The sequence below is a fragment of the Brachyistius frenatus genome, unplaced genomic scaffold, assembly GCF_029030835.1.
Source record: "Brachyistius frenatus isolate BFR_SWC_R1_liver_20210118 unplaced genomic scaffold, ASM2903083v1 Contig_261, whole genome shotgun sequence".
NCBI lineage: Eukaryota > Metazoa > Chordata > Actinopteri > Embiotocidae > Brachyistius > Brachyistius frenatus.
This window is the reverse complement of record NW_027210860.1, coordinates 142,658-170,353: the sequence shown is the minus strand read 5'-3', so window position 1 is coordinate 170,353 and position 27,696 is coordinate 142,658. Positions and strand designations below refer to the sequence as shown.

The 27,696-nt window shown below is 40.4% G+C and overlaps 1 protein-coding gene across 2 annotated transcripts in view; it reads right to left on the bottom strand.

Annotated features, from left to right (window-relative positions):
* Nucleotides 1-27,696, bottom strand: part of spock1 (SPARC (osteonectin), cwcv and kazal like domains proteoglycan 1) — a 103,915-nt gene that overhangs the window by 35,019 nt on the left and 41,200 nt on the right. For both annotated transcript variants that reach the window (XM_069721321.1, XM_069721320.1), the window contains exons 3-4: nt 12,428-12,473; nt 1,358-1,438 (exon numbers count right to left, since the gene is read on the bottom strand). In XM_069721321.1, the coding sequence (XP_069577422.1) occupies nt 1,358-1,438; nt 12,428-12,473 (127 nt within the window). The remainder of the gene's footprint in view (nt 1-1,357; nt 1,439-12,427; nt 12,474-27,696) is intronic.

The following is a 27,696-nucleotide window of genomic DNA, read 5'->3' as shown; positions in this document are numbered from 1 at the left end:
AGTATATCAAAGAATTTGAGTTCCGATACGAGAATTCCAAATTAGATTATGATTGACTGAGTTTATATTGATTTTGAATTAATAATTTGTCCAATTTTGGACTGGTGCCCCTTCTAATAACGAGAGCAAGATTTAGTCCTCACAAATTAAATTGACATCGCGCTACACCTGTGTGCCGAATGGAACACAATATGCCCACACAATAACTCCAACCACACAGCAGATGAGGAGAGTGAGAGTTTTGATAACATTTCACATTTTGCTCCATTTAAAAGGGAACATTTGTGACATCTTTTGTTCCCAGTGGCACGAGGGATCAACACCAGGGGCTCACTTATTTCTACATGAACCACTGAAATTTCTGGGCTTCACAACTCACTGCCGGAACAAAAGCACGCCCAAGCACTCCCCTGTTTTCGTTAAAATCTTTGAATTTCGTCTTTCTATGAGAGAGAACAACATTCCCTGGAAATTGAAAGATAGGCAGAACCACACTGTTGTTACTTTTATCATCAGGATGACATGAAAAGCAAGAGAACCTGCAAATAACTATAAATAACCAGACGTTCATTACTGTTATGTTGAAATATCTGTTTGAACTGACTGAACTATGACTGACTATGTGAAGATGTGCTGACAACACTATTTATCCAGGTTTTTTCTCACTACAATATGACTGCGTCTCTTTTTGTAGATCTTTCGTGGCTTTTGATTTGTGATACGGTGGATTACTTAATGTTACCGTGTTGTTCCAAACTGCTTTTGTAATTACCTAACAAACAAATAAAATGTGTGGTTGTTGACATCATCAGTCAGATTTCAATTTGTATTTGAGTTTACCGGTTATTTTCAAACTCTGTCACTTAAGTGGCATTGTGGATACTTGTGGCAAAATGAGTGCCCTCGTTGGCTGACGCTTTCCCATCAGCATGCACTCAAAATGAATAACTCTGTCCTGCCAAGTTGTTTGGATGTGCCATGTCAACATCTTACCGTTTATCAGTGGGGTGAACATGAGAGCGCTTGTTGTATCTTGAAATATATTAGCCTTGTATTTTTCACCATGATGGTTCCCCACAGAGTACCTGGTAATGGTATTAATTAATCTGTTTTGAAACTGCCACTCATAAACTGTTCACTATAACTAAATGAAGCTTGAGTAATCCTATCCAAAAAGCACTGTGTGTAATCCTAAAATCTGACAAAAATGTTGATTACACATGTTTATTAAACGATTTAAACCTACAGTAGCAACCGACTTTACGCTGAATGTACTTTTTCCACCTTCACTTGAACTGACTGTCAGTAGAATAACAAACCTCCCCACCCTGAGGAAAATGATGTGACCCGTACTCACCATCCTGCACCGTCTTCTTGGCTGATCCGGAGTGGGCTTTAGTTCCTGGGTCTCCATATCTGCCTGGTTCGGCCACTCGCTCTAAATGAAAAATTACAAAAATAAAACAAACAAATTAGAATTGTTCATACATGTTTAAAGTTATAGTTCAACATTATGTGATATGTTTAGGATAAGAGAATATCAATACCACGGTCATGATGCCGGTCCACTGAGTCAGGTAGCTCATCATAAAACTGGAACTACAGTAAAACCGCCTGGTTCTGTCTCAAGTTTAAAAATACACCAACCAGCACAACCGAAGCTCACTATTACATGTTTAATTGATGTTAACCAAGAACCCCCCGAATCTTTAATTAGTTGTTTGTACATTTCTGATTTTGTGTGAATTAAAAAGACAATACAAAACAAATTAATTACTGTGATTTTGACATGCTGGTTTAGTTTTGAACTTGAACCAGCATACATTTTTAATTCTGCTTCCTTTTTTATGCTAAGATAAGCTAAATGCCTCCAAACTTCATCTCCCGCTCTGTACTCAACATGTGAGTGGTATCAATCTCAATCTATTCACAATCAGAGAAATGATAGGTGTTTACCCAAATTTCTGACACCTCTGGCCTACTGTGTGTTAGGCTATTTCTTCATGTAATGTGTTCGGAAAACATTGTAAAATCCACAGCTAGACCTGGTGGTGCTACAAAGTGGAACAATTCCTCGTTTGAAAATAATAATCAGCGCACCATCTTTCTCTCTTACAAACTTACTGCAGCAGAACATCCCACATTAAAGCAAGGCAGGGACGAGCCTCAGGGAGGAGGAAGAGCAGCCAAACACTGAGGTACAGGGAGTTCGTCATGTAGGCTGTGACATTAACACCCTAAGATGATTAACTCCCCGAGCTCATCCATCTCCCATATTTATGACCGAGTGAACCTTTTGAGCGAGGACTGACCACGGACTGTATATAATGACCAGGAAAAAGTGTGTGAGAGGCAAAAGTTAGTCCAACTTTTTGTCAATACGCACTCTTCATTATTCCTTCCTTTCCCTCCCTCTTACCGGACCTCTCTTCTCCTCATTATGGGGTGACTCTCTTATCTCTTGAGTTATCCTCTCTACAGGCAAACTCTCTCAATTGCTCTCTGTAGGCTTCGTGTCTATATATCTTTGCATCTCCCTCTGCCTGCCTCCCCCGAGACTCTGCGGAGCCACTGTCACACTGGCATTTAGCCTGAGGGCTGCTGCTATGATCGCAAGCAACGACAGTCTGCTCACATCCTCTGACGTTTACCTAATTTATCATCGGAGGCTCCGCTGGCTGCGGGGCACAAAGGGCAGAGTCAAAACACAAACACTCACATTCAGTCTTTCCTTTGTGTGATGTACTGTTGTGTGTAGGTCCCCTTGAAAACAGCTTGTTCAGCACCGTTCACACACTGCAGCCCATTGATTCACAACTTTATTTTGCTTTGAGCTTGCTGTTGGTTTTGGCTCTGCCTCTGTAAACTGGAGGTGCAGGGCAGTAACAATTCACTCTAGTCGCCGTGGCCATGTCTCACAGCATTCGCTCTCTTTTAATAACCGTTCCGCAGTACCTCTTCTTCCAAAAGATTCCTTCTTTTTCAACCTGGTTGCCCAGATATTGAACTGCTCTGCCGATATAATTTGGTTTCATCTGTTCATTAAATTAACAATACCCTTGCTGTGACTGTGCATTTTCTTCCTCTGCATCTCAGCAGGTTTCAGGTATCATTGATTACCACCTGTGTGTGTGTGTGTGTGTGTGTGTTTGACTGGTTAATTTACTGCGTATGCCTAAAACCACTGTAGCATGTATGTGTGCGTTTCAGCTGATAATCCCATTCGTGTGCTAAAACTGAACACTGCGAGAGCTCACCCTGCTGAAAGAGCGAGATAAGAGCTCAGTTGAGGGTCGTGGATGCACAGTCACTCTTTATGATGTGGCCAACAAGCCATTAAAATCAAAGCGGTAAACAATGTTTAAAGAACGCCTGGAGAGCGAGCTACAAACCCGTAGCACATTACACTGAAATTAGATATTTGTTCTCGCTCCAGCTCACTCAATTTCATACGTGGACCAGAGGTGCTCCCTGTTTGTTGTTCTCTCCTTCTTCTTATCAGTTTCCCTCTTTCTAATTCTTTTATCTCCTCCAGGCGCAGATCAAAGACGGTTTTATGAGAATGCATTAAGAGGCAGTGCCAGAGTTACGGGAGATTAAAGATGGACCTATGAGAAATGGGAGCGGACAGACAGCATATCTTCAGAGAGACAGAGGCTTAGTGAACGAGAGGAAGAGCTGATGAAATATACTGTAGAACAACGACGATAACTCTGCTGGGAAAATACAATGTCATGTCTAATCAGGCTGATTGGCAATTTGGAAGCTCCAGATTTTCAAGGCTTTGTTTGCTGCTGGTACTGCGGCCAGAGTGCATCGCAAATCACAAATGGCTTCGGTTTCTGCTGCCAAAAACAGTTCCCATAGCAACCACTTATTCATTATGTAATCTAATTGGGACAGACAGGAGTAGTAAACACCTGCACATTGTGAACTTAACTTGAATTGTTTTCTGTCTGTCTTCGTCTGCATTGTGTCCTCCGGCTGTGTCTTGGTGCCAGTTCGACTCTCCCGTGTTCCTCTGGACTGGCTGTGATAATGGGGTACTGCCTGGCATTTGTAATCCTCCCTTTGACTCCCCTCTCTGGATAATGCATTGCAATCACAAGCTCACAAATCTGTTGGGCATGCCCATATACAAGAAGCCAGATTCAAATAGCCACAACACTGATTCAAACATTGGTCTTGCTGACAGCACAACTGTTATCTGCTACCAAGGACTCTTCCTCCCCTCTTGCCTCTCTGTCTCTCTACTCGGGTTTAAAAGCCTGTTGGGTGCAACTCTCCCACCATTACTGATGGGCAGGAATTAACGCACATGTAAGAAGTAATAAATAGTAATTCAGAGTTTGACTTTGGAAGAGGGCTGAGCTGACCTGGATGTCATAAAGGATTTTAGGTTTAGCTGGATGGATGATGGAAGTCCAGGCAGGGGAAATGGAGAGGAGCCATACAAGAGGACATTGTGTTTGTGTGTGTGTGTGTGTGTGTGTGTGTGTGTGTGTGTGTGTGTGTGTGTGTGTGTGTGTGTGCGTGCGCAGAATAATAAATGCCTGTAGAAAAATTTAAGTATGAAGTGAGTAATAACATGCCCAGCAAAACTAGAGACATTGATTGTTATAACAGTTAAAAATAAGAAAAACTGCTTTTAAATGTATCTAAATGACATGGTAACAATACACTTCAGCTGATGTACGTGTGTGTATGATATTGTTCGACAGCATTTATATTTGTCTCCTTATAAATGGGAAAAGTAAATGTAAATGTCAAGACACGGTTGATATTGTAGTGAGTACCAGGCAGTCGACTCCAGATTGCTGCAGTCACTTACAGGTGGGTGGAGAGTGAAAGCAATAACCAAAGTGTGTGCATGTGGTCAAGTGTGTTTCTGAGCTCAATGTGTGTGTATTGGAAAAAACAATAACTGACACAGACTTGTGTGCTCTGCTGTGTTGCGATGGTCAAAAATGACAAGATATTAGATGTTGCCTTATAAATACACTAATTTTATAAGTTTTAAAATATATATATCAAACCCAGTTCTCACATAAAAGTTTTCCAAAAGCAGTTTAATGAGATGTGAAAGACTAAGGAGAAGCTATTTTCATATATTTTACCTTGAACCTCGAGTTGACATTATTTTGTCAAATTGGCTCTCTAGTTTTAAGACAAAAGCTTCAGGTGCTGCATTGGTCTTGGGGCAGTTTTGGGCACACTGTGAAAGGCATGAAGCCCTGACGTGATTGCAGCAGATGTCTTTGTAATCCACCTGCAGAGCGAGCTGGGCTGTCTGGGAACCAGGCCAGTGTCACCCACACAAACCTACCTCCTTAGAGAGCTGCAGAATTCAGCAGTAAGCACAACATGTAGGCTATACAATTCTAAGAGGTTAACCATCCATGACTGATAAGCAGACAGGTCACTGAACAGTCACCATGGAAACAAGTTGTTGAGGCACTGTGAAGGATTCTCCAATCTGTGCACATACATGATGATAGATAAGAAGGGGCGTAAAATTTGAGTGCTCCATGAGTTTTACAATTGTTTATATTTTTCATCTTTTATTAGCAGCTCGGTGCATTTTGACCTTATGAAAAGCATTTGTAACCTGAACTAATATTTGTATTTCTCAATTCAATCAACAGTGTTTCAAGAAGTTTCATATATTATTTTATATTATTTATTATTCTGCTCCAATACGTCTATAATAATATCTATTTCACACAAGTATCAGACAGGGTAGAAATTCAAATATAGCACAGATCTGAATTAAGTTACAGGTTGTGCTGCCCAACATGCGGAAATGATTGTTACCGAGTTGCTGGGACAGGGTCAAATCAAACAAAAAGGATCAAGCAATGTGTAAGTGGAGCTGGAAAGGACACGTTGGTGAGTCTTTTTACTGAAGATTTCCTGCAGGGCAAAAGGAAGCTGATAAAAGACGAGAGAAAAGAAAAGACTACTTTTGCACAAGGGGAAAGTGATAATAATAACCTAACATCTTAAAATACTAACCAAATATGCATGAAACCAGCTAACAATTAATTCTCACAGGGTTTCAGTGTGTTTCTGTGTGTTCACATCCCTGTGGTGTGTTGATTCACAATCACCCGTTGTTCATCATTACATAATTTCCATCTGATGAACTCAATACGTCAGAAATAATAGAAAACTGTGGAAAAACAAGGAGGAGACACAAGCTTATGAAGTGAAGCGGGGGTGAGATAAATATGGCCTGAAACTATGATGAAGAACAGGTGAACTTAAAGAGACAATTCTGAGAAACTGACGGTAATGTTTAAAGAGAATGCCGAAGGGAGAAAGGGAAAACAGAAGAGCAGATTTCGGGGTATATTGCTGTGTGAGTATATATTTTGTGGGAGCAGCACTTGATATAAAATTCTGTTGGTTTAGTAAATTGCCTTCCAGCAAAAACTTTGCTTCCAAAGGATGTTAAGTTTGTTTCAATCTTTCAAAAATTTGAAGTGGAGGTTCTTTCGATGCAAAAAAGGGCTGTTACAGGTGGCTACCATCCACATTATGTCATATGAAATGTTCAATGAACAAAGGGAGTGGTCTATATCATAAATGTCGGAAACAAGAAAACTGGATCAAAACCTTGTACTGTTTATGGCTGCAGCGTGTATGAAACACTTGTCATTTGAAGTGAGGGCTTTTAATTTGAAACAGACACAGGAAGTTGCAAAATTCGGCCAGTCAATGGTGTAACAGTCAGTCAGGCAGTGATAGACATTCACGTTTATGGGTCGGGCCCCGTTGTTGCGATCCCCCCAAATGTAGCCTCATAAATATTGAAAGCAATTCCATCCACACACCCACACCTACACAGAAAAACCATGGCGACAATTTGTGACAGACAAACTATTCTTCTATATCCGGTTCTGTTGGTACTTGAAATGCACTAATAACCTTCGGCCTCTATACTTTCCACAAGCAGAGGGAGTGGAAGTCTTCATAGAAATGTGACCATATAAGACAAAATACCCTCTTTTTGAAAATTAGCACTATCATCCCCAATCTGAATGCAAGTAACAAAATATGTATTGGACGACTTTCAGCAAAGCGCATTACCTCGGTGAACACAACAACACAGTGACATTACAGTGTGACTCAAGCAAAAGAGGTCCAGGTCCGACAGCAGAGAATCAAGCCAACAGATGTGTGCAAATACAGATACCCACATGTAACCCTCTATTTCTCCTTTTAACAAGTCTTGAGAAACCGGTGTCATCTTACACATGCAATAATGATCACCTGTCCTAGCATACCCTTAAAACACCTCTCAGAGTTTTCACTGGGCAACACATCTGTGCATTTTTTATATTTCATACAAAAATGTTAAATTTTATCTGGTTGTGACATGATTGTGGACTGGCATGCTGAAGAGACATCCTCTCCACACAGAACAGAGGCATTAGGTTTTCAACGGCCTTACAGTAATGTGAGCGTTATCAGGGTTAATTAATAATGTATTAATGAATCCCATATCTGCATAAGTGTAATTCACTGATATGATTGATTTGAGTGGAGTATGATCCTGCTTCATGAGAATAAACGTATCAATAATAAGCAGAGGAGGATAGAAGCAGAGCAGAAATAACATCATTGGGAAAGTTTGTGTCAGGAGTTGGATTTTATGTTCGTGTGCATGCTCTATAATGCTCCTGTTGATGAAAAATATCAGTGAATTAGAGGCTCTGCTTTCCTTCCAGTGTGACAGTTAGAACTGTTCGTGGCTGGAGTTAGAAATTAAATTGAAATGGATCAGGTTTCAAGCGGTTAAATTATCTGAGACGCTGTATTTTTGATAGTCATCCTTTTCTCTTGTGTTTATTCGAAATACATGTGGTTGCATGTCTGGGTCTATTGTTTTTCTCAAAAAATAATTACATATGTCTTGTGGGCAGATATCCTGTATTATCAGTAATAAGAAGGGAAATGTTTATGTATAAACATACAGAATAATAACTGTAAAGCTCAATGCTGTTAAACATTCCTCACTCGTTAAAATCGTCAATAATAGCAAAACAGTTACAGGGAAAATCCATAATATTACTATCTGGAAACAAAGACAGAAAACAATCATTTCAAATCCAGTTGGTGGATGTTTTGAATTATTTTCTGTCCTACTGTCTCCAGACAGAAGCAGGGAAACAGTCACACATGCAAAACCTTGTCAACAGCAAAGTCCAGAACTGATTTTAAATATTTTTGAAATCAGGAATATTTTTGCCTGAAATCTTACAAATCAAGGCGGGACCTCATTAAGCCCCAAAGAAGAAGTGAGACAAACTGATTTCCCAGCAGTGGATCTGATTGCTCAGCATCACCAACAAGCCATGTGTGATCCCACTGATTTCATTCATTAGATGCTACCGAGGTGAGCATTAATCGCAGTGATTCATCAGGGGAGTGGATTTTCTCCCCCCATTAACCTTCCTGCTGCTGATTAGTCTCCAAGGGCGACTTGCGATTCATTTGTCAAACTGAAATCAGCAGGTGGTGATTGATGACAGCATCCTTTCACTTGTATTGACCCCCCACTCAAGTGCTGTGGTCACACTTGTCATTTCAATACGATCCGGAATCTGAGCACACACATCAGATTATGTAAGATGAAATCACTCTGTATGCATACCTTTTTTCCTCCCATTCAATCTTATCTTGTATCATCACTGATTCTTATCCATCAAAAGCTTTGGTGCGCTTCAGACTGAGCACTGTTTCTGTGCTGCCTAATAATTAACATAACTTCTGCCCTTTAAAGCCTGTGGTTAGACTTTACTGGCCCTGAATACGATTTAAGGTTATCAATTTTAAAGATAAAGCAATAAGAAATGCTGGCTGATAAGTCAGTTTTGGTTTGGGAAAGGGATTCAGTCATTCTCATGCATTGCCTTACAGTAGATGACTCATATTCAACATCCTGTCACACTGATACAAGCTGGAGTCCAAAGCTGACATTAACAGTTAGTTAGTGCAACACCTGCGGTGCCAGCTGGGTGAAAATGGGACCGACTGGAAAAAACATTCCGACATATGATAGCAGCGATTGTTCCCAAAAGAGGACCAGATTGTCTGATTGATTCCTATTACTTATTCACTGCCTAATTGTTTTGCCGTCCACTACTCCCAGCTGTGCTGTTTGTGTGGGAGTAACTGCAGAGTGCATTTTGATTGTAGCAGTGGGGCAGTCATGTTGCAGCTGAAGTGCAGCACTGCAGCAGAGCGGGCATGGCAGGCAGAAGATTCAGAAAAATGCTTTTAGGATTTTATGTATTTAATTGGCACAAAGTTGATCGATGCCTCAACTACACAGTATGACTCTCTGGATAAATGCACAGATGTCACATTCTCACCTCACTATTTCCTGTCAAAATACTGCAGTGACTCACATTCATGGAGTGTATGGTGTCATGTGGGCTGTTTGAGTAAGAAGCACTTTCAAAAACAATTTGGAACAACTTGTAGTAAATGTTGAAAGACATAAATTATGTATTAATTTCACTCTTGCCACCATTAAAGAAAAACTAGAAATGATTTAAACTTTGTGTACCCATGTCTGATGGTTACATCTGTTACTATGAGATTGTACTCACTAAAGTAATTACTGAGTGTGGCAACATCTCGGAAAATAGTTTAAAAAGCTCTAAGGTGGCTAAAAACCAGGACTTCAATGCAAGTAAAGGGTGACTTCTTGGCTCAGTGTGTGTACAACCACACAGTGATTCAACTGCTGAATGTCGGTGTGGTGTAGTGAGTGTCCTTTCCCTTTGGTTAGATTCTGTTCTTTCTAATGACATCACAAATGAAGCACCCTGTGTTTGGTCTATGGCCTAATTCAGTGAAAGATACTAGAAACAAAGGGTGTACAGTTAGCAGCCTCAATAACTGATCTTAGGACATAAAGGAAATCCAACCAATGCCTCTGAGCGTAACACACAGGATGTAGCTCTACAGTAGCTTCATTATATTTTCGTTAGTATGTAATTCTTTTAATTCTAAATCAGGCCTTGCTCCTGCTGGATTTTGGCACAGAGGATTCGTCCATATCATCTTATGTATTTGGTCCCTGGTTAGGAAAATTAAGCTCTGTTTACCTTTTGTTTTTAGTTGTTTCTGAGAAACTGGAGAGGAACACCAGAATTTGATGCACTGAGGCAAGGCTGTTCTCATTAGGCTCAGTATCCATGAGGAGCTGGCCCAGATAAACCTGCTCAGCAAGTCTTTCCCTGCAGAGTTACAGTTACTGTGCTAGATATGCAAAACCAAGCCGGCACAGAACAGAGCAAACTCAGTGATAGGAAGATATAAAGTCTGGTGTGCTGTTCAGAGAGCTGCAGTCCAATTAACCCCCCAAACTGTGTGTATGAGTGTCAGTGTGTGCGTGCGTGTGTGTGTGTGTGTGTGTGTGTGTGTGTGTGTGTGTGTGTGTGTGTGTGTGTGTGTGTGTGTGTGTGTGTGTGTGTGTGTGTGTGTGTGTGTGTGCGTGCATGTGTGAGAGACAACGATAGTGTGAATGAGAGTGAGCTGGTGTTTGTAATAATTGAGTTTAGTCAAGAGTTACTGACGGTCTAAGAGCATTACACACTTGAGTGTGATTGATAAAGTGGATTTGGCATTATTGCCATAGTAAGTCCATAAGCAGCACACGCTGTGAAATAAAGCATTTGCATTTAGACACACACACACACACACACACACACACACACACACACACACACACACACACACACACACACACACACACACACACACACACACACACACACACACACACACACACACACACACACAGCCCAATGACTATTAATTTCCTGGAGAATTACCAATTAACTGTAACCCTTACCATAAACTGTCAACCAAGTGTAAATATTTATGACTAAACTGTAATAATTGACAGACCTGTTCTTTGTCCACAAAAGACAGACAGGCCTCCACAAATTAAACAGATATATATATATCTGCACAGCATGAGTAATACAAGTACACACAGAGGTTGAGGATTCTCTCTAGTCATTGCAGCCTAATATGCATTAAACAGTTGTACATTTTTTATCTATTGGGAACAGCCTTTAATCAGTCGGCACTGACTGCTGTACAATGTATGTTGTGCGCTGAAACTCTACCACCGCCACCAATGTTGGAACTACTTCAACGTTATTGAACTTATCCACCACCACTGGTTGCTGGTTTGATTTACTTCAATGCACATGCTCATATGAAACCAAACTTTGAAACAAAACGCCACATACACAGCTTTATTGTATAATAAATAAGGTTAATAGAGATGGATATCCTTTACCAACTGCATTATTAAATCCTCAGTCACTTTGCAGCTGGGAGTGGGAGTAAATGAAGCCGATGCAAAGGTTTTCTCCCCCACTCAGACTTTTGTCAGTCGAATTTGGCCGTTCGATACAAAGTTTTGATGATTCGTTCATTTCTTTTTCATATAGACTATATGACAATCAGAAAAGCCACAGCACGCTCCCCTTTGTATCTTAAACTGCGGCAGCCGGAGATTCTCGTTGTCCTGGCCCTCTCCCGCAGAACTCCCGTGGTGGAAGCTGCAGCGGACGGGGATCAGAAAATGCCAATGCAGGACGAGCGTCAAAATCAAAAACACCCTTTAGTCTGGGCCTCCCTCCCAACACTGTGTTCCTCCTGACCAGGTCCACCTTAAGTGACAAACTCCTGGCTGCCTGACAGACTTTATGTCAGGTGCATGGGTGCCCCTCTGGTACCCAACTCTCCTCCCTTGACGGGTCAGTGTCTGTTTTCAATGTCAAACCCACCCTCGAAACAACTAAATAACTGCTCGACTTGAAGAATTTTAGTCGATTGAGGGGTCTCAGACAGATGATTGGACTTCCAGGGGGCCCTGACTGAGGTGTGACGCAAAACTAATTAAAATGTTTCCAGTCGTAGCACACTCTTTTTAAAAACTGCTACAAACAAATTGCAAGGAATATTTAACGTATAAAATGATCTTTATAGCATTTGTCCTCAACCTCTGTGTTTGAGATGCATTTTTCTAGCAAAGGAAAATTGCTCTCTTGACTTAACCGAGGACATTTGTATTATGAGAATATTTAAAAGTCTAAATCATGAGTCCTACAGACACACCACACCGTTTCCATACATCGTATTTGTAATTCAGCAAAATGTGTCAAACCTGTGTGTCAGTGTTCAATGTTATCTAATATTTCTGATAGAAATCAGAATATCCTTTATCTAATCACATAAAACGATGCTAAATCTGACCAATCATTCAATGCCACATTTCAGTACTCGACAGCTCTATAAAACAGACAGACAGAGAGGTTTGATGCTCACCTTTCGCCTTACATACAGTTCACATTAACATAAATATTTATAGTCGCACACCGACAGTAAAACTCACCCTGGTCGAGAGACTTGGCAGGAGCCCAGCTTTTGAAGTAGTCATCCTGAATGGAAACACAACAGAAACTGAGTTATAAAAAAATAACCAGAGAATATCTTAGAAATAGAAATCCTGACCTCATTCTTCTCTCCTTTTGTTCTACCTTACTCTGATTGCAATAGAAAAGAAAAAGACATTGGGAGGTAGGAACTTGTTTGGACGTTTAAAAATAGGGCAGATATACAGAGAAGCCTGCAGGTGAGACACACCGGGGAGCAAAGAAAGTTAGAGTCTCCAAAGAGGAGTTGAACTGGGACAAAAACATTTAACATCAAGGTCAACGTGGATTTTAACACTTACAAACAGGAAGCACTGTTGTGGTTGTTATTTCATTAGAGAAATAAGTAATATTTATTTTGCCTTTTTAGCAGTTCTTATTCCAATAACCACATTTGAAGAGCACTTATTTTTCTTACTAATCAGGTAGAGTATATTCTACAGTCCCAATCAATCCTCCTCAACTAAACATATTACAGAAAAAAAATAACTGGCTTCTCTCAGCTGGGCTCAGTTGACAGGAGATTTGGATTTGTTAAGCTGAATACTATTTAATTCATGGCTCCAGTCAGAGCAGATTCCCCACCCAGTCAGAAACATCTTTTATTGTTTAGCAATTAAAACCTCCATTGTGAAAATAGCCACGGCTTCGATGCTGCTACACTTAGAAGTGAAAAGATTGGTTAACAGTCCAACATACAGATGAAAGCAGAAGTTGTATAATTGATGTGTTCTTTGTGTGGTTAGCAGTAGATATACATTCCAATAGATCACTCTGTTATGTGAACAGGTTGAAGCTCAGGAGGTTAGGCTGTCGATCAGCTCATCCATGAGGAGTAAATGACCGTAATCCTGCCTTAACATTCACAGTGGGAAGAATTACATTTTGGGAACCACTTTAGCTTTACAATTTAGCATTTTATAAATTATTCATAGCACAGCAAGATGTAAGTATAAGCATGTATGAGGACATTTAAAGTTTTTAATAATTTAAAGTGTTTGTCAAAAATCTTAATTTCGCCTGAAAGACATATTTTAGATCATCAGTGTTTTTACCGTCCAGCCTCCACTTATGGGTGCCCAAGGGGGGCATTGAAAAATATATTAATAAAACAAAATAGGGGGTGATTAAAGTAAAGTACAATAAATAAAGAGGATTAAAGTTATTCTTTTATAAAAACTGTTTATGTATCATATCTGCAATACCCACCAATACACACACACACAAAGACACAGACATAAACAAACAAACAAACACACACACACACACACACACACACACACACACACACACACACACACACACACACACACACACACACACACACACACACACACACACACACACACACACACACACACACACACACACACACACACACACACACACACAGAAAGGTGGAGTGGTGATGTCTGCAGCTAAAGTGTAACCAGAAGGAACCATATGTGTGTCAGCAGGGAGTGAGCCTGTTTCAGTGACACTATGTGAACCAGGCAGAGAGAACCTGCTGAGTCTGAGAGCAGGATCTCTGGTTTATTATTGAATTAGAGAGAGAGAGAGCGAGAGAGAAAGAGAGAGAGAGGACATATGTGTGTGTGTGTGTGTGTGTGTGTGTGTGTGTGTGTGTGTGTGTGTGTGTGTGTGTGTGTGTGTGTGTGCGTGTGCGCGCATTTAAGAGGGGGATAGAGCGATGGAGAGGCTAAATTGGGCCGTTATATGAAGCAGTCCAGAGAAAATGGACAGTTGACCCACTCATCCAATCCGTGTTCTATAAATGACAACTGCCAACATTTGAGCCAACACAAAAGTTTGAAATGAGGAGATGAAACCTAATTAGCTTCTCCCCCAGGCCCCTATTTCACTCCTGTCCTCACTCCTTTTATTCTCTTATTTTATGTCCACCTCCGTCTCTATTATAAAATGATCCTTTATGACTGTGAAGTTCTGCAGAGCTCAGACAAAAGCGAAAAGACGTTTCTGTGCTCATAAGTGACAATGCTTTCCCCCCCGGCTCTCAACGCTCTGTTGTCAGCTACAAAACGTCATAATTTAAAGCCCCAAAATAATCAAATCTACATGTACAGAGATATCTTTAATGGTACTTTCAACCTTTAATATGAGAGCAGTGTTCAGACAATGTTTATCAGGATTTATGTCATATACCATTTAAAATAATCAAATTATAGGTCATATTTTGTATACTTCATTATCAAAGCAAATCTTCTTTTAGCCTTATGCTGTTTAAAAGGTAGGTTTAAAATGAAGAGAAATCACCAATCATGTAAAAACAAATTTAAGAAATATTTCACCTCAAGTCTCCCCCGCACTCTGAAAAAATGTGCATGTCCCATTTCAAAGTCAGGTCCATAAAGAAATGATTTTCCCAGTTTGGTGCGGGAGAGTTTACAAAGAAGGTCTACAAGGAACTCTGACCTCAACCCCATGCAGAAACTTTGGGATGAAAACCAGACAGGCCTTATTATTCACCAAACGCACCCTGCCTCACTAATGTGGCTGCATGGGAACAATCCCGGCAGAAATGGTCTTACGTTTAGGGAGTGTTATGGGTGGGATACTTGGGGGTGTCTGTATACTTTTGTCCATGTTGTGTAAGCATCCTATTGGGCAAAAAGACTCCTCCTGGGAAAGATTATTATTGTTACTGTTATTATTATTATTATTATTATTATTATTGTTGTTGTTTGTAAGCTTAAGATCAAAGTTATCATGCGGACAGACTGACATTACTTCACAAACTTGTTGTGTGCTAATTTCACCTCTAAAACCACTCCAGCGAGATTTTAACATGCTGAACTACACCATGCTTTGCCTGACCAGCCACCTGACCTGCCGTGCATTTAAATCAGCTCCACCTCTTCAACAATGCATCAAAATAAGTGTCAAACACGACAACGTTCGGGGCTCCCAGGTAGGCACTGCAGTATGTTTCAAAATAGCATTATCAAGTTACAAAAACAATGGCTATACTTACCTCAGCTTCCTTTAAATGATTGCAGAGAAGAAGAGAAGGGAGAGAGAAGAGAAAGAAAGAAAGGTCAGTGATAATGGCACAGTATGCTATGTCTATCAGATCTATTACAACCCCGTGGTACTCCGTCTGAATACCGAGCTCAACTATCCAGATTCATTGAATAGGAATCTGATTTTGAAGGTGGTAGAACACACACGCACACACAGCATTATGAGATAGCCTTATTTGATGTGGCATGTAATTTGAAACACATCGAGGGCAAATTGTACAGGCAGAGTAGCAGCACAGCATAAAGGAAGGGGAGAGAAGAAGAGAAGAGAGAGGGAGGCATGGAGGTTGTGGGAAAGTAGAGGAAGAAAGAGAAAAGGAATATGATTTTACTGTCTTTTTATTGTGCCACAATGTAATGTGACATGAGAAGGGAGTAAAGTCATGTAAGTATTTCAGAGACAGCAAAGTGGATGGAAGAGGTGAACTGTAATAATCTGTATCTGATTTGTAATTAAAAAAATATCCATTTTATAATTGTATAATACATAAGTTTGTTATGCAGTAGTTAAATCCAGTCCTGATGGGGGGGATTTTTTTTTTTTTTTAGCTAAACTGGAAACAAACAACAGTGAGCTTAGCAGCAGTAACTGACACTTCAACTTGTGACTGCAGAGCTGTCACAATCATTACATTTTAGTTAACAATTAAATGGCACACAAATTATTATGATTGTTTATTTTATGCTACTATTAAAGTAAAAACCTAATCAGAGTTTGATCATAGACATAGATCCTTTGAAGAAAAGGAACCATTTATTGCCATTGAGTAGCGCCTTTAACTGCCATCTTTTTCCTTTCATTTGGCTTTAAACCAAAATGTGCTCTAGTGACTGGCTTTACAAATAAATCATTGATGTTTATGATGACTTATTATTATAAGTATTTTGAGATAAACAGCTGTTGGTGCTAATTGTCCACTCATATACAGTACCATCAAACAATGGTAGAAGAACAGGGCACAATGACATCTCGTAATCAAATGAGTGCTAATCAAATCCCATTTGGGGAAAACAATGTGGAAGTCTTAATGGAAATGTGAATATCTCTGAATTTCATCCAGCTGCTTTTACACAGATAAATGGAAATTGATGCTGGCAATTATGCAAAATGATTGCGATCAGCCCAAATAATCACAATCAAGCAATTCTGCACTAATTGTGACAGTCCTGCTTGTGTCTACATACATGAACACATGTTAATGTAATAAAATAGATTGTCCGACAAACAGGGAAATAACCAAAATAAGAGTTAATTTCTTTTTTTTTTTTTTTTTAAGTTCAAATTGCTGAAAAAAGTAAAAGAATGAGTTTGTTTGCAGATGCATAGTTTCCCTGAAGATTGTTTGAGGCTGAAGGGCAAATTCTTGTCTTAGAATCTGAAATGTTTTATTTCCCTGCTGTCTGCCTCAGTAGAGCAGTGTTGTACAGATTGCAAATCTTTCTGAGGCAAATTTGCAGTTTGTAATTTTAAGCCACATGCTGAGTTGACTTGATGTTAGTCAAGATTTACAACTTCCCATTCCTATTCTGTATTAAGTCAGTGTGTTTTACCTTCACTGTACTTGTTTACAACACCCATAGTAACTCTGGATAATTGACTGACTGTGATGGATGACAGCCTATTTTTTTTTTTTTTAGAGTCAGTGGTTCACTGATGCTACAGTGGTGCTACATCCTGAGGACTAAATACATTTGTTGTCCTGTTGATTTCTGTACCATCTGGACAATCTGTAACTTGTTGGTATTTTCAACTGAGCTTATTTTGACTTGCAGCCACAAACGTGTGCGTACGAGAGAAAGTGTGTCAGCTGTTATCATCAGATAACAACATTTACTGAGTCCAACAGAGGACTGCAGCTGAGGTGCTTTCGCCCGACACGTAGCTGCACTAGCTGGTGCTACTTTGAGGTTCACAGTGTTGCTACCCGCCATTTTATTATTCAACCCAGTCACAGGGATGACCTTTCCCTGCCCAGGACCCCCATTAATATTTTAGTGTTCTCATCTCAAAAGCATTAACTGGCTGCTTAGCTCACTGCCCCCAATGTCATTCAAACCCTTTAAAGTGATTACAAGGAGATAAAACTGTGTCGCTATTATCATATCACCTTTGATGGAGGGGGAGCAGGACATTTCAGTGCCGAGTGTCACAGTGAACGAAGTCTGTCAGCCGTCTCTGTTCAAAGTCGCAAACACTCTGCAAACTGTTGCCGAGCAACATTTTTTAACCGTGTAATCAAGTGTTTTTTTCGGGTTCAATTAAAAATCTATTTTAAATGTAGCACAACAGCTGTCAGTGAAAATGGGATTCCTTTATTCTGAAAGTGTACATGATGCAGTTTGTTTAGCAGTGCCTCCATTTTAATTATGGTTAATTGAGTGCATGTCTGTGTTTAAACACCTTGGCGTCGCAGTGAGTGGTTCCATTAGACGCTGCTGTTTCGGAGCTCGACGATTGGGTTAAACTAGGCTGTAGCGTTCAGTCGGCCCTCCCAGGGGAGGAAAAGGGGCAAGCACGTCAACGAGGCCACGCAGTGGGAAAGAGTGACGACTACAAATCAGCCTACTGTATGTCGCACATTTAGTGATATGGCTACTTGGCTGTGTTGTGCTTATTTTAGTCCTGACTTTCTGAGTCAGAAATAAAACCACCTATCCCTCACACAGCATCTTCAGCCTCCTGCCTCCTGGGAGGAGGTACCGCAGCCTCCGTGCAGCTCCTCCAGACTGAGGGACAGCTTTGCGCATGAGGCTGTCAGTATGCTGAACTCTCTCCCCTCTCTCCCCCTTGCCCCAAAAACTCTGAACTTTTGCACTGTGGACCCATATTTGCACTACGTTGTCTGTTTTATTGTTTCATATTTATGCTTTTCTTGTTTTGTCTATTCATTTTGCACACAGTGGGACTGTGAGAACCAGTTTTTTGATCCATCTGTTTGTCTGTATGTATGGCAGATTGACATTGAAGAAGTTGAAGTTGAAAAACTTTTTGCTTTAAAACGTAACACTTTTTTGTTTTGCTACCAACCAGAGACACATCAGTAAATAACCAAAGCTCTTGTTTCAGCCACAGAGTTGTGTGGTTAGCACATGTAAACTACATATCAGGGTTTCAGAAACCGGAAAGGTGCTAGTTCTTCATCCTGGACATGCTCACTGAAATACTTTGATTGGAACCAAGATAGTGTTGCATGTTAACACCTAATCCAAGTTTCCAATCGTGTTAAATGTGTCCAGGTCCAGGAGTTATGTTGGAGAAAGTCATTAACACAACTATCCTGATAAGGAATGTGATGATGGTCCACATTCTGATATAAAAGTGTGATAATGGTAATTACAGATGCACAGGTGGCAACCAACAGTGACTCATTCAGTCATGACGGGCTGCTGACTTTTAGTGCCTGTGATTCATGGCCTCATGTTACATTATACTAGGGATGAGCATTTCAAGCAAAACTCGGAACTACTTAATTTTTAATTGAATATTCACACCTCCCCTTCCACCGCCCATATTGCGCGTGCGCGCACACCCACACACAAATATAAAGAGATAGGCCGTTTGCTTGGTGTTTCACTCTAATGAAGTGTGCTTAGCGCCGGAAGGTGTATATTCTAGCTTTACCGGCATGGTTTGCACCGCAGCTCCTCTTTTTATGTTTTGAAGGAGTTCCACACGGAACTTTCTGACGGCTGCAGTTGTCTTTGCACGTTTCCCCATGTTCGCACCAGGACATCCAATACTGGGAAAGCTTTACCTGCAAAGCTCCGGACCCCTGGAAGCAGCGTGTTATTCTTCTCAGCTTTTAGGTTCATTACCGCCACCTTCTGACAGGAGTAACGCCTTACAACCACCCACATTTAAAAACGTGAAATAAGGAAGAACGATGGTCGCATATACTAATCGATTTTGTAGATTATAACGACTATTTAAATATTAGAAATTCGTGCCCCATCCCTACATTATACAGAATCTACACAGCAAATTTCTGCAGTGGAATATCTTAGAGTTAAACAAAGAGTTGGATTTTGGGAGTTTATTTTCTAAGTTAGACTACAGCTTGTGTTCAGTGTTACTCTTTGGTGGGTAATATTTTGGGGTTCATTCGCTGAGTGTTGAGGAACACGATTCAACACGACTCCCGGTGTTGACTGTGCAGCTTTGTCACCGTATTAGCATTTCCCAGCATGCCTTAGTTATTTCTTCATAACTTTTGAGAATAAAGCAACCAAATTAAATCTAAGTGAAGGGCAGAAATGACATTTAGTTAAACATTTAGTTAAACATGCCGTTTATTAATATTTCAATGAAGACATAATGATAAATAAAATGGGGCTATCATTCAAAACCATAAAGGTACAAGGTAGGAACGTAACATATATACCAATCAGTCGCATAAATTCATGAATTAGTTTGTAAGTTGTTACAATGTTTTCATTCAGAATTAATTGTTCCACACTGCATATAATCACACTGCATATAATTGTTAAATATAAATTTGTGATGAATATGTTGTTATCTTGTATTTAGTCTTACCTAAAACCACTATAGTGTGATTAAATATTGAGTTCATGAATGTCAAATAATTCATGCTTTTAAGTGTTAACTGTTAACACTGTGAAAGAGTTCGTATTCAACTCAAGGTTAAAGTAAAATTTTACTCTTCATGGGAGTTGAGTTTTAACTCCCAAAGAGTTCAGGTTCAACTTCTGAAAAGTGTTAAAAAAGAACTCCTTGAAAAAATTACTTTCTCTCTCCCTGAGAGTTTATTCGATTGGTCTCACATGCACAAGCAAAAACAGTTGATTTGAATCGAGTTTATTCCAAAGATCTGAATTTTCTGTGTATATTCTACACAGTGAGGTTTATAGATTATGAAAAAGGGTTGTTGGTGCACAACAGCAGGAGGTCACTGCAAAAACGAGCCGTTAAAGCCATATGAACAAATACATCAGCGCTTTTGTATGGCTGGCGAGGACAATCTCTATACGTCCTCCATTTCTATGATGACCTCACAGTTATTCAGTCTGTTGGGTCCACACGAGGTCAGCTCATGTTTTTTTTTCCCCTCTCCAGTTTAAAGTAATGGTTCTGAGATCTCATCTGATAGCAGAGCCCCGAGGAAGTCCGTGACATGAAATCAGAGAGAGGGAACAGAATCGATTCACAGGGAACCAACGCGGGAATGGCTTCAGTCCGATTAACTTCTCTCAGCAGAAGTAACTTTCACTGAACGTGTGTGTGAGTGTGAGGGTGTGCGAGTGTATGTTTATACTCACAAAGTGGGTAATTGTGAGTTTGCACAAATACTCCCATTAACATTAAAATAGGCAAAGCCATGCCTGGAGTGCTGACTGAAGATGTCATAATCAGGGGATGAGGATGCAAATCTGGCCTCTCGGTGGAAACTAAACAGCATTAAAAATTTACTGTGTATTTTATGCATTTTATTCATGGCGCTGGAACCCTGCCGAATCCCTTCCCTCCCTCATCTTTTTCCCCACAGTCTCTAATTCCTCACCGTCCCCACTCTTCCCTTCTCCTTCCTTCCCTCTTCACCAAGTCTCCACTCTTCTCCTGAGGCTACGTCCTGCTTCTCGGCAAACACGGGTCTGGGATCTGATCAGCACCCCGTGCGGCTGATATATGAGCTTTGTGAGCAGATAGCACAACAGAACAGAGACTGGATTTCAGAGGTACACTGCATCAGATTACTACTAGGCCTCTGTAGAAGTGAGGAATGCCGAGTAGCACCAGTGGATATGGTTTTGCCTCACCAATAATTTAGTGACTGCACACACTCAGTCAGACAAGCAACACATCCAGAGAGAGAAATCGTGCAACGGATGAGCATGTTCGCAGATTGAAAACTTTTCATAAGTAGGAAAAAATATCACATTTGTGAAACATAAAACTGTTCGCCGACCAAGCCAGTCGGGTCGGCAAAACTTAAGAGACACAGCACCCAAAATAATTTGACCTAACCCAACAAAACTTCCTCGGAACTCAGGCCTGTCACTTCCTTTATATGATATAAAAATGATCCCTTTCAAAGGATGTCACATGAACCTCTATTAGCGATTTATATAGTCTTTACAAGAGCAGTTACAGCCATTATACTGATGAAGGTAAAAGGATTATTAGGGCTTATGAAGCCTTCTTGGCCATTGCCATAAAAGCACCTGTTTAATATGGAAACTAATTAACTGTCAGACACTTGACAATTTACTTGGACTAGTAGTTTTCTAAGTGACTTTGAGGGCATTACGTGCTATCAATGTTATGACCTGCACTCCAACAGACAGCGAAGTGAGTTCATGCAGTTTTGACTGAAGTGACTAAGTGAAATGAGTATTAGCTAATCTGCTGGCCCTTACTGCCGTGACAAAGTCAGACTGAATACATTTACACCGACAATGACAACAGAGACGCTAAGATTAACCTCAGCAGCAGTCACAACCCTTGATCATTTACAGTAGGTCTTCTACGTGAGCGTGGAACCTGACTAAAAGCTGATTGACAAACATTTTGGACAAAAAATATTTTGTCAAACCTCCTCAGCATGGATTTGAAAATTTTTACTTTTCTGTCAATGATGAGCGTCTAATCAGTTGGTTGCTCGTTGGACCACGACGTGACGTGAGAATAGAAACGTGAGGATTCAACAGAGAAAACATGAGATTGACTAAATGTCAATGTAAAGTTTACATAATTTTTTTCTGATTATATTTGCAGGTTTTTTTTCTTTGAACAACTGATAACTGCACAAAACAGCCGTTGCAGTGATTTCGAGGCGAAAATTGAACTAAATATTGTACTTGCATAAATAAATGAAGCACATTCTATAGTTTCTCAACGTCTTGACAAAATTTGTTAAAACGTTTTTGTGATTTTTACATAAATAAACAAAATTTACAAGTGAAATACATTGTATGCATATGCATTCAACTTGGAAAAGACAATATTGACTGAGCAGGAGAGGGGAGCTATACAGTACTACAGAGTGAAGTGAAAAAAGATGTACTGAGTCGCCTGAGGAGTTGAAGGTCATCAGGGAAGAGAAAATATGAGGGGAATGAAGGTAATACTTTGCAGGAGCAGAGCAGGGGAGGAAACAAAAGGGAACAGGAGGACTAAAGAAGGAAAAAGGAGATGATGATAAAACATGGATGGAGTGGGAAGACAAGCAGGTGAAGAGTACAGGCAACGCAGTGAGAAGCAAGAAAGACAGAGAGGAGAACAGAAGAGGAACAGTGATGGGAGTTTGCTTTCCTGGAGAGTGGAGCTCTACTGCGAGTCTATCCAGCACTCTGCAGCCTGATGACTGACAGGCAGCATCTCATTCGTGTGAACAGACAGGTAGCACTGAATATTACATGCAGTGTTAAGACAACGAAGCAGCAGACTACACCTGTACACACACACACACACACACACACACACACACACACACACACACACACACACACACACACACACACACACACACACACACACACACACACACACACACACACACACACACACACACTCGAGCATTAGAACCAGATTGTAAAGTTATGTAAGGATCTGACAAACTAATGACAACATGTGCATTCACAGCCCATCCCGCTTCTGTAAACACAAACAACTTCTTTTATTTCTGCTTACTTCCCCCTTTTCCCCTTAGCCTTCTATTTTTATAGCCTAACTCATTTATCAACTCTCTTCCTCTCTCCTCTTTCTTTTCCCCCCCACACAGATCCAGAAACCAAACAATGAGGCTCAAAGCCAACATCAAAAATCTGCTGCCTCTTCATTCTGTCCTTTCTTTCCACCTTAATGAGGGGGAAACCTTCACTGAGCAGTCTGTTATTCAAATTATCTTGCCATTTTCACACTCTTCAAAATGGTCTCCCCCCCCCCCCCAAAAAAAAAAAAAAGCCTCACTAAACTAGCTTCCTTCCGCTTTTTCTCCTACTTTCTTTCAGCTTCAGGATATTGAACATGAAAATCAATCAATTACAAGGGAAGAGGAGTAGAGGCAAAAAGAGACTGGGGAGTTAGTTTTAACAAAAAAAAGCAATACTGAGCAGAGCAGGATGAAAACCAGATTTGAAGATACAAAGAAAAAGGAAAGGACAAAGGGAAAGGGTGATTATGGAGCCGTCTTTGCACATACCTGCTGTGACAAAATAAGTTAATACAGATGAAACAGATAACAGAAACATGAATGACAGAAACAATTAGTGCAGCAAGAAAAAGAGTCAGGATACATGTATGGCACTTTGGACTTAACAAAACGACTTCTTGTCAGGGTATTTGCAATTATATTTCCATCCAAATGTAATTCTCCAGCAAACCTTTGCTTAAAAATTCATTTTTAAATATATAGTTTGTGTGGAAGCCAACTAATGAAGGAAATAGGAGGACTTTGAGTAACAAAATAATTCTCATTATTTGATAAAAAAAAATAAAAAATGTTAAAAGATCCCTTTCTTGTACTCTTTGTGTTCACGCTAGTAAGTAAAATTGTGTATTCATATTTAAAAAAAAAAAAATTCAATCCTATTTGATGCCTAAAAGATGCAGCAGACAAATTGGATCTGAGGATGCACTGAAGGTTGTAACTGCTCTGATAGAACAAGTTTGTACGACATGTCGTTCATCCGGAGGCGGAAGTGTTTTTAGCTGCGCCCAACGGCCACACTCGAAGGCAGGGTGAGAAGTATGTCATCAGAGGAAGGAGAGACACAATAATCCTACAAAACAGGCTGACAGTGCGCATTTTCAGACAGTCTATCCTGGAAGGTATCAGTAGTGTTGCACTTGTTTGTGCATATAAAAAGGGGGCAGAGAGAAGTCCAAATCGTACTTACTTTTTCACCTCAACAAAAACCTGGCTTCTCGCTGCGTTCCCAGCAGATGAAGCACAGGTGTGATATTGACTTCACTAACAAATGTATTCCATTTAGGTGAAACAGTTCGAGTGGCCTCAGTATTTCGCAAACTGGATCGCTGTCATGGTTTACTCGAACACTTAATGGAACTGAGCCGGTTTCAACATTGAAATAGAGTTGAGGGAAGTGGGGGCTCATACACTGATCAACCCTCTGACCAGCAGTTTGGTCAGAATACACTGACATTGTGACCCATTGCTATTTCCACTTGTCAAAACTACATGTAGAGATGCAATAATGATAGCACATGCAACATGAAATTAAAGAAAAATGTTCAGTATGTGTGCTATTTAAAATAATAAAAAAAACAGAGCGAAGTGGCCTTATTACACTTCAGAAAGTGAAACGGGCAAATATTTGACATTTTTGCCTGTTAAATTTCATTTCAACAGTATTACAATTGCCAACTGCGTGAAAAAGAGGCAGAGTCAGTAAGTGACAAGAATGAAGGGAAAGAAGCTGTGCCGCATGTTTGACTTAAACACAGTGACAGAAAAAGGACATAGGTGAATGATATCAGGGCGGAAGGAAACTGACAAGGAAAAAAACACAGTCTAAAACACTCTGCTTGTGATTCGGACATTTTTTCCACACACCTAGTGAAGTCTTATGTTAGTAACTGTTCCCAGCATTTCTTCACTACGTAAGCCTTACAGCAGCTCACAGGCAGATCGAGGACACCGTAGATCTAAGTCTGGGGGAGATACAGGCCAGTGGACACTGTGTGATAAATAATAGATAGGACAGCATGTCACTAGATTAGCCTGACATGGCTGCAGGTCTGCTGCCCCTGTCTGTTTGATTGGCCGAGGAAACAGGTAGCAAAAGCAAACATAAAAGCTTTTTGTCTTCTGTACTTGACTACAGGTCAGTTGGCATGTCACAGTCGTGTGTTTCCACTGCAAGTCCTTTATTTTTCTCATCTGTGAAGTGAGCTCCACCAGCGAGTGTGCAGCCATAAGCTCAATGATGATGAACAGACTCGGCGGCTGCTGTCTGCTAACAGTCTGCAATGCTTCCATTACCTCTCCTAGGTGTGAAAAACAAAGCCGGAGCTGTCTTTTACTTTACTCCTGGAAATAATTCTCTCAATGCCAATCTGTTAACGTTCCCGTTTTATTTTCATTGTTTCTGCCCCAGATAACAGTTGTTGCACAGGAAAGTATTTATACACTATCTTTGAAGTGAAAAAGGAAAACTGTTAATAGTCCACCTGCTTCGGTTGAGTTCTGGAGGTGTTATCGACCACATCTAAATACCCAAAGCTAATTTAGTTATATGAAAGTGATGCAAAAAGTGATATTTGGAAGGAACAGCAGAAAGCACGGAGAGAGAAAAGCCAGCAGAGCATCTCTTTCATATTCTGCTTTCAAACTGGTGACAAGATCTTCAATTTGTTGCATTAAAGGGAACCTATTGTAATAAAAAGGCAAGCTGCAAGACAGCTCCTGAATGAAGATAAAGGAAAACACAGAAAAGTAAAGGATGGAAAAGTTTACAGTAGTCATAATATATTCACACAGCAACTCTGTTTTTCTCTCTCAGTGAGAGTTAACACCGTAAACAGAGAACTATTGAGGTTCACCGTGAAAAAGCACAAAGAGTGGAGAAAGTTATGCAAAAGGAACCATGATCGCTGAGTATTTTGGGCCGTTCTTGTTCTCGTCCACACAGAATTCAAATATACTGATTTAAATTCAATCAGCTACCTTCCTGTACAAAACTATCTGATTCTTTTTAAATATATCTGACAGAATCCCTCAGCGCCCGTCAGTATCCCATTGTGATAGTGCAGCAGTGGCAATGAGCCAAGTGTTAAGCCAATCATAAACAGGCTGTCTTATCTGTCTGCTCCACTGGGGAAACAAGGGAAGAGCTCAATAACACGCAGAGATAAATGTCCTTTCTTTACTCCAAGTGCATTATTTTGCTCTCTTTAATCCTTTTCTTCTTCTCCTCCTCCTCCTCCTCCTGTCTTCCATCCACCTCAGGTCCCTTCCATAAGTTTGCAGAGTTTGCTTCTCCCAGAGCGAGTTAGAGTTGTCCTGAACCAGTCAGAGGAGTCCTGCGCTCAGCTTCTTCTCACTTCCCCCGTTTTTCCCATTTCTTCCTCATTCGCCTTCATTCTGCACTGACACGTTCTGTCTGTTTTAACGTTTGCCTGTGTGTTTGCAGTAAACGCCAGCAGAAAGTTCAAAAGAAGCCTGTGGGAAGAAGCTCTCGCATCTCGCTAAATGTGTGTGTTTATACGCGTGTCTGTGCTGATGCACACACGTCTCTGAGGTTTTGTCAAACTAAATGCAAGTCAAATGAATGCAGACAAAACATCCACACTCGGCCCCAGGCAGGCGCTCACGCTAAACTTTTCCCTGTTTTTCTGTTCACTGTATGTGAACAGAAAACAAAGATTTGTTGGGTTTTCACTTTGTCATGATTAAATGATGGTAGTCTGGAATTTTTGTTGTGTGGGTTTTCCTGGAGGTCACCCAAACGAGTTTTACAGTAAAAGCTCAGACATGATCCAAACCAGTCAAAATATTCTCCACTTTACTGAGTAAACCACAAAGGCATGTGGTTAGAACTTCTGTATTTCAGGATCAGAAAGTCTGAGATCTTTTCTGTTTTGACATCTCAAAAACATACGAGTGTTGATCGAAAAGTTCTGAGACTGCTCCTGTTGCACATGAACGGTGCACAGCAGAGTAATGTGCACAGAGCAGGGGGAAGCTTGAACCTTCATTCGTACGTTTTCTGAGTTTTATCACTTGATCAACATCATCACCTGTATTAAAAACATTTTTTTGTGACCACTGGCACATGTGCATTTGCAATTGGAGCATGGCTATAAAACTTGAGCTGAGAGTGGACTTTGAATTTAATGTCAACATTTGGGATACAGAAATAAGTCACATGGAGCCAAATCTGGTGAGTAGGGGTGGTGGGGAGCAATGCTTGTGTTGTTGTGGCGAGAAACCAAATGTTTTCCGTCAGAACGTCACAGTAGAACTCGATGTTGAAAGTCTGACCCCGGGGACGAATTCAAGGTGCACAACCCTTCAAACTTAAAACCCACCAGGTGTGCTCCCGACCTTCTGTGCCTTCTTTAGTCTTTGACAGTGATGTTCTGCCCTTCTTGAAATGTGACTGCTTTTCAAAACACATTTCATTGCTTTATTGGCATAGAATTTCTGAAACATCTCATTGTTCTCTATCCTGAGTTTGAAACAAAGTTTAATGTGCTCTCACTGCTC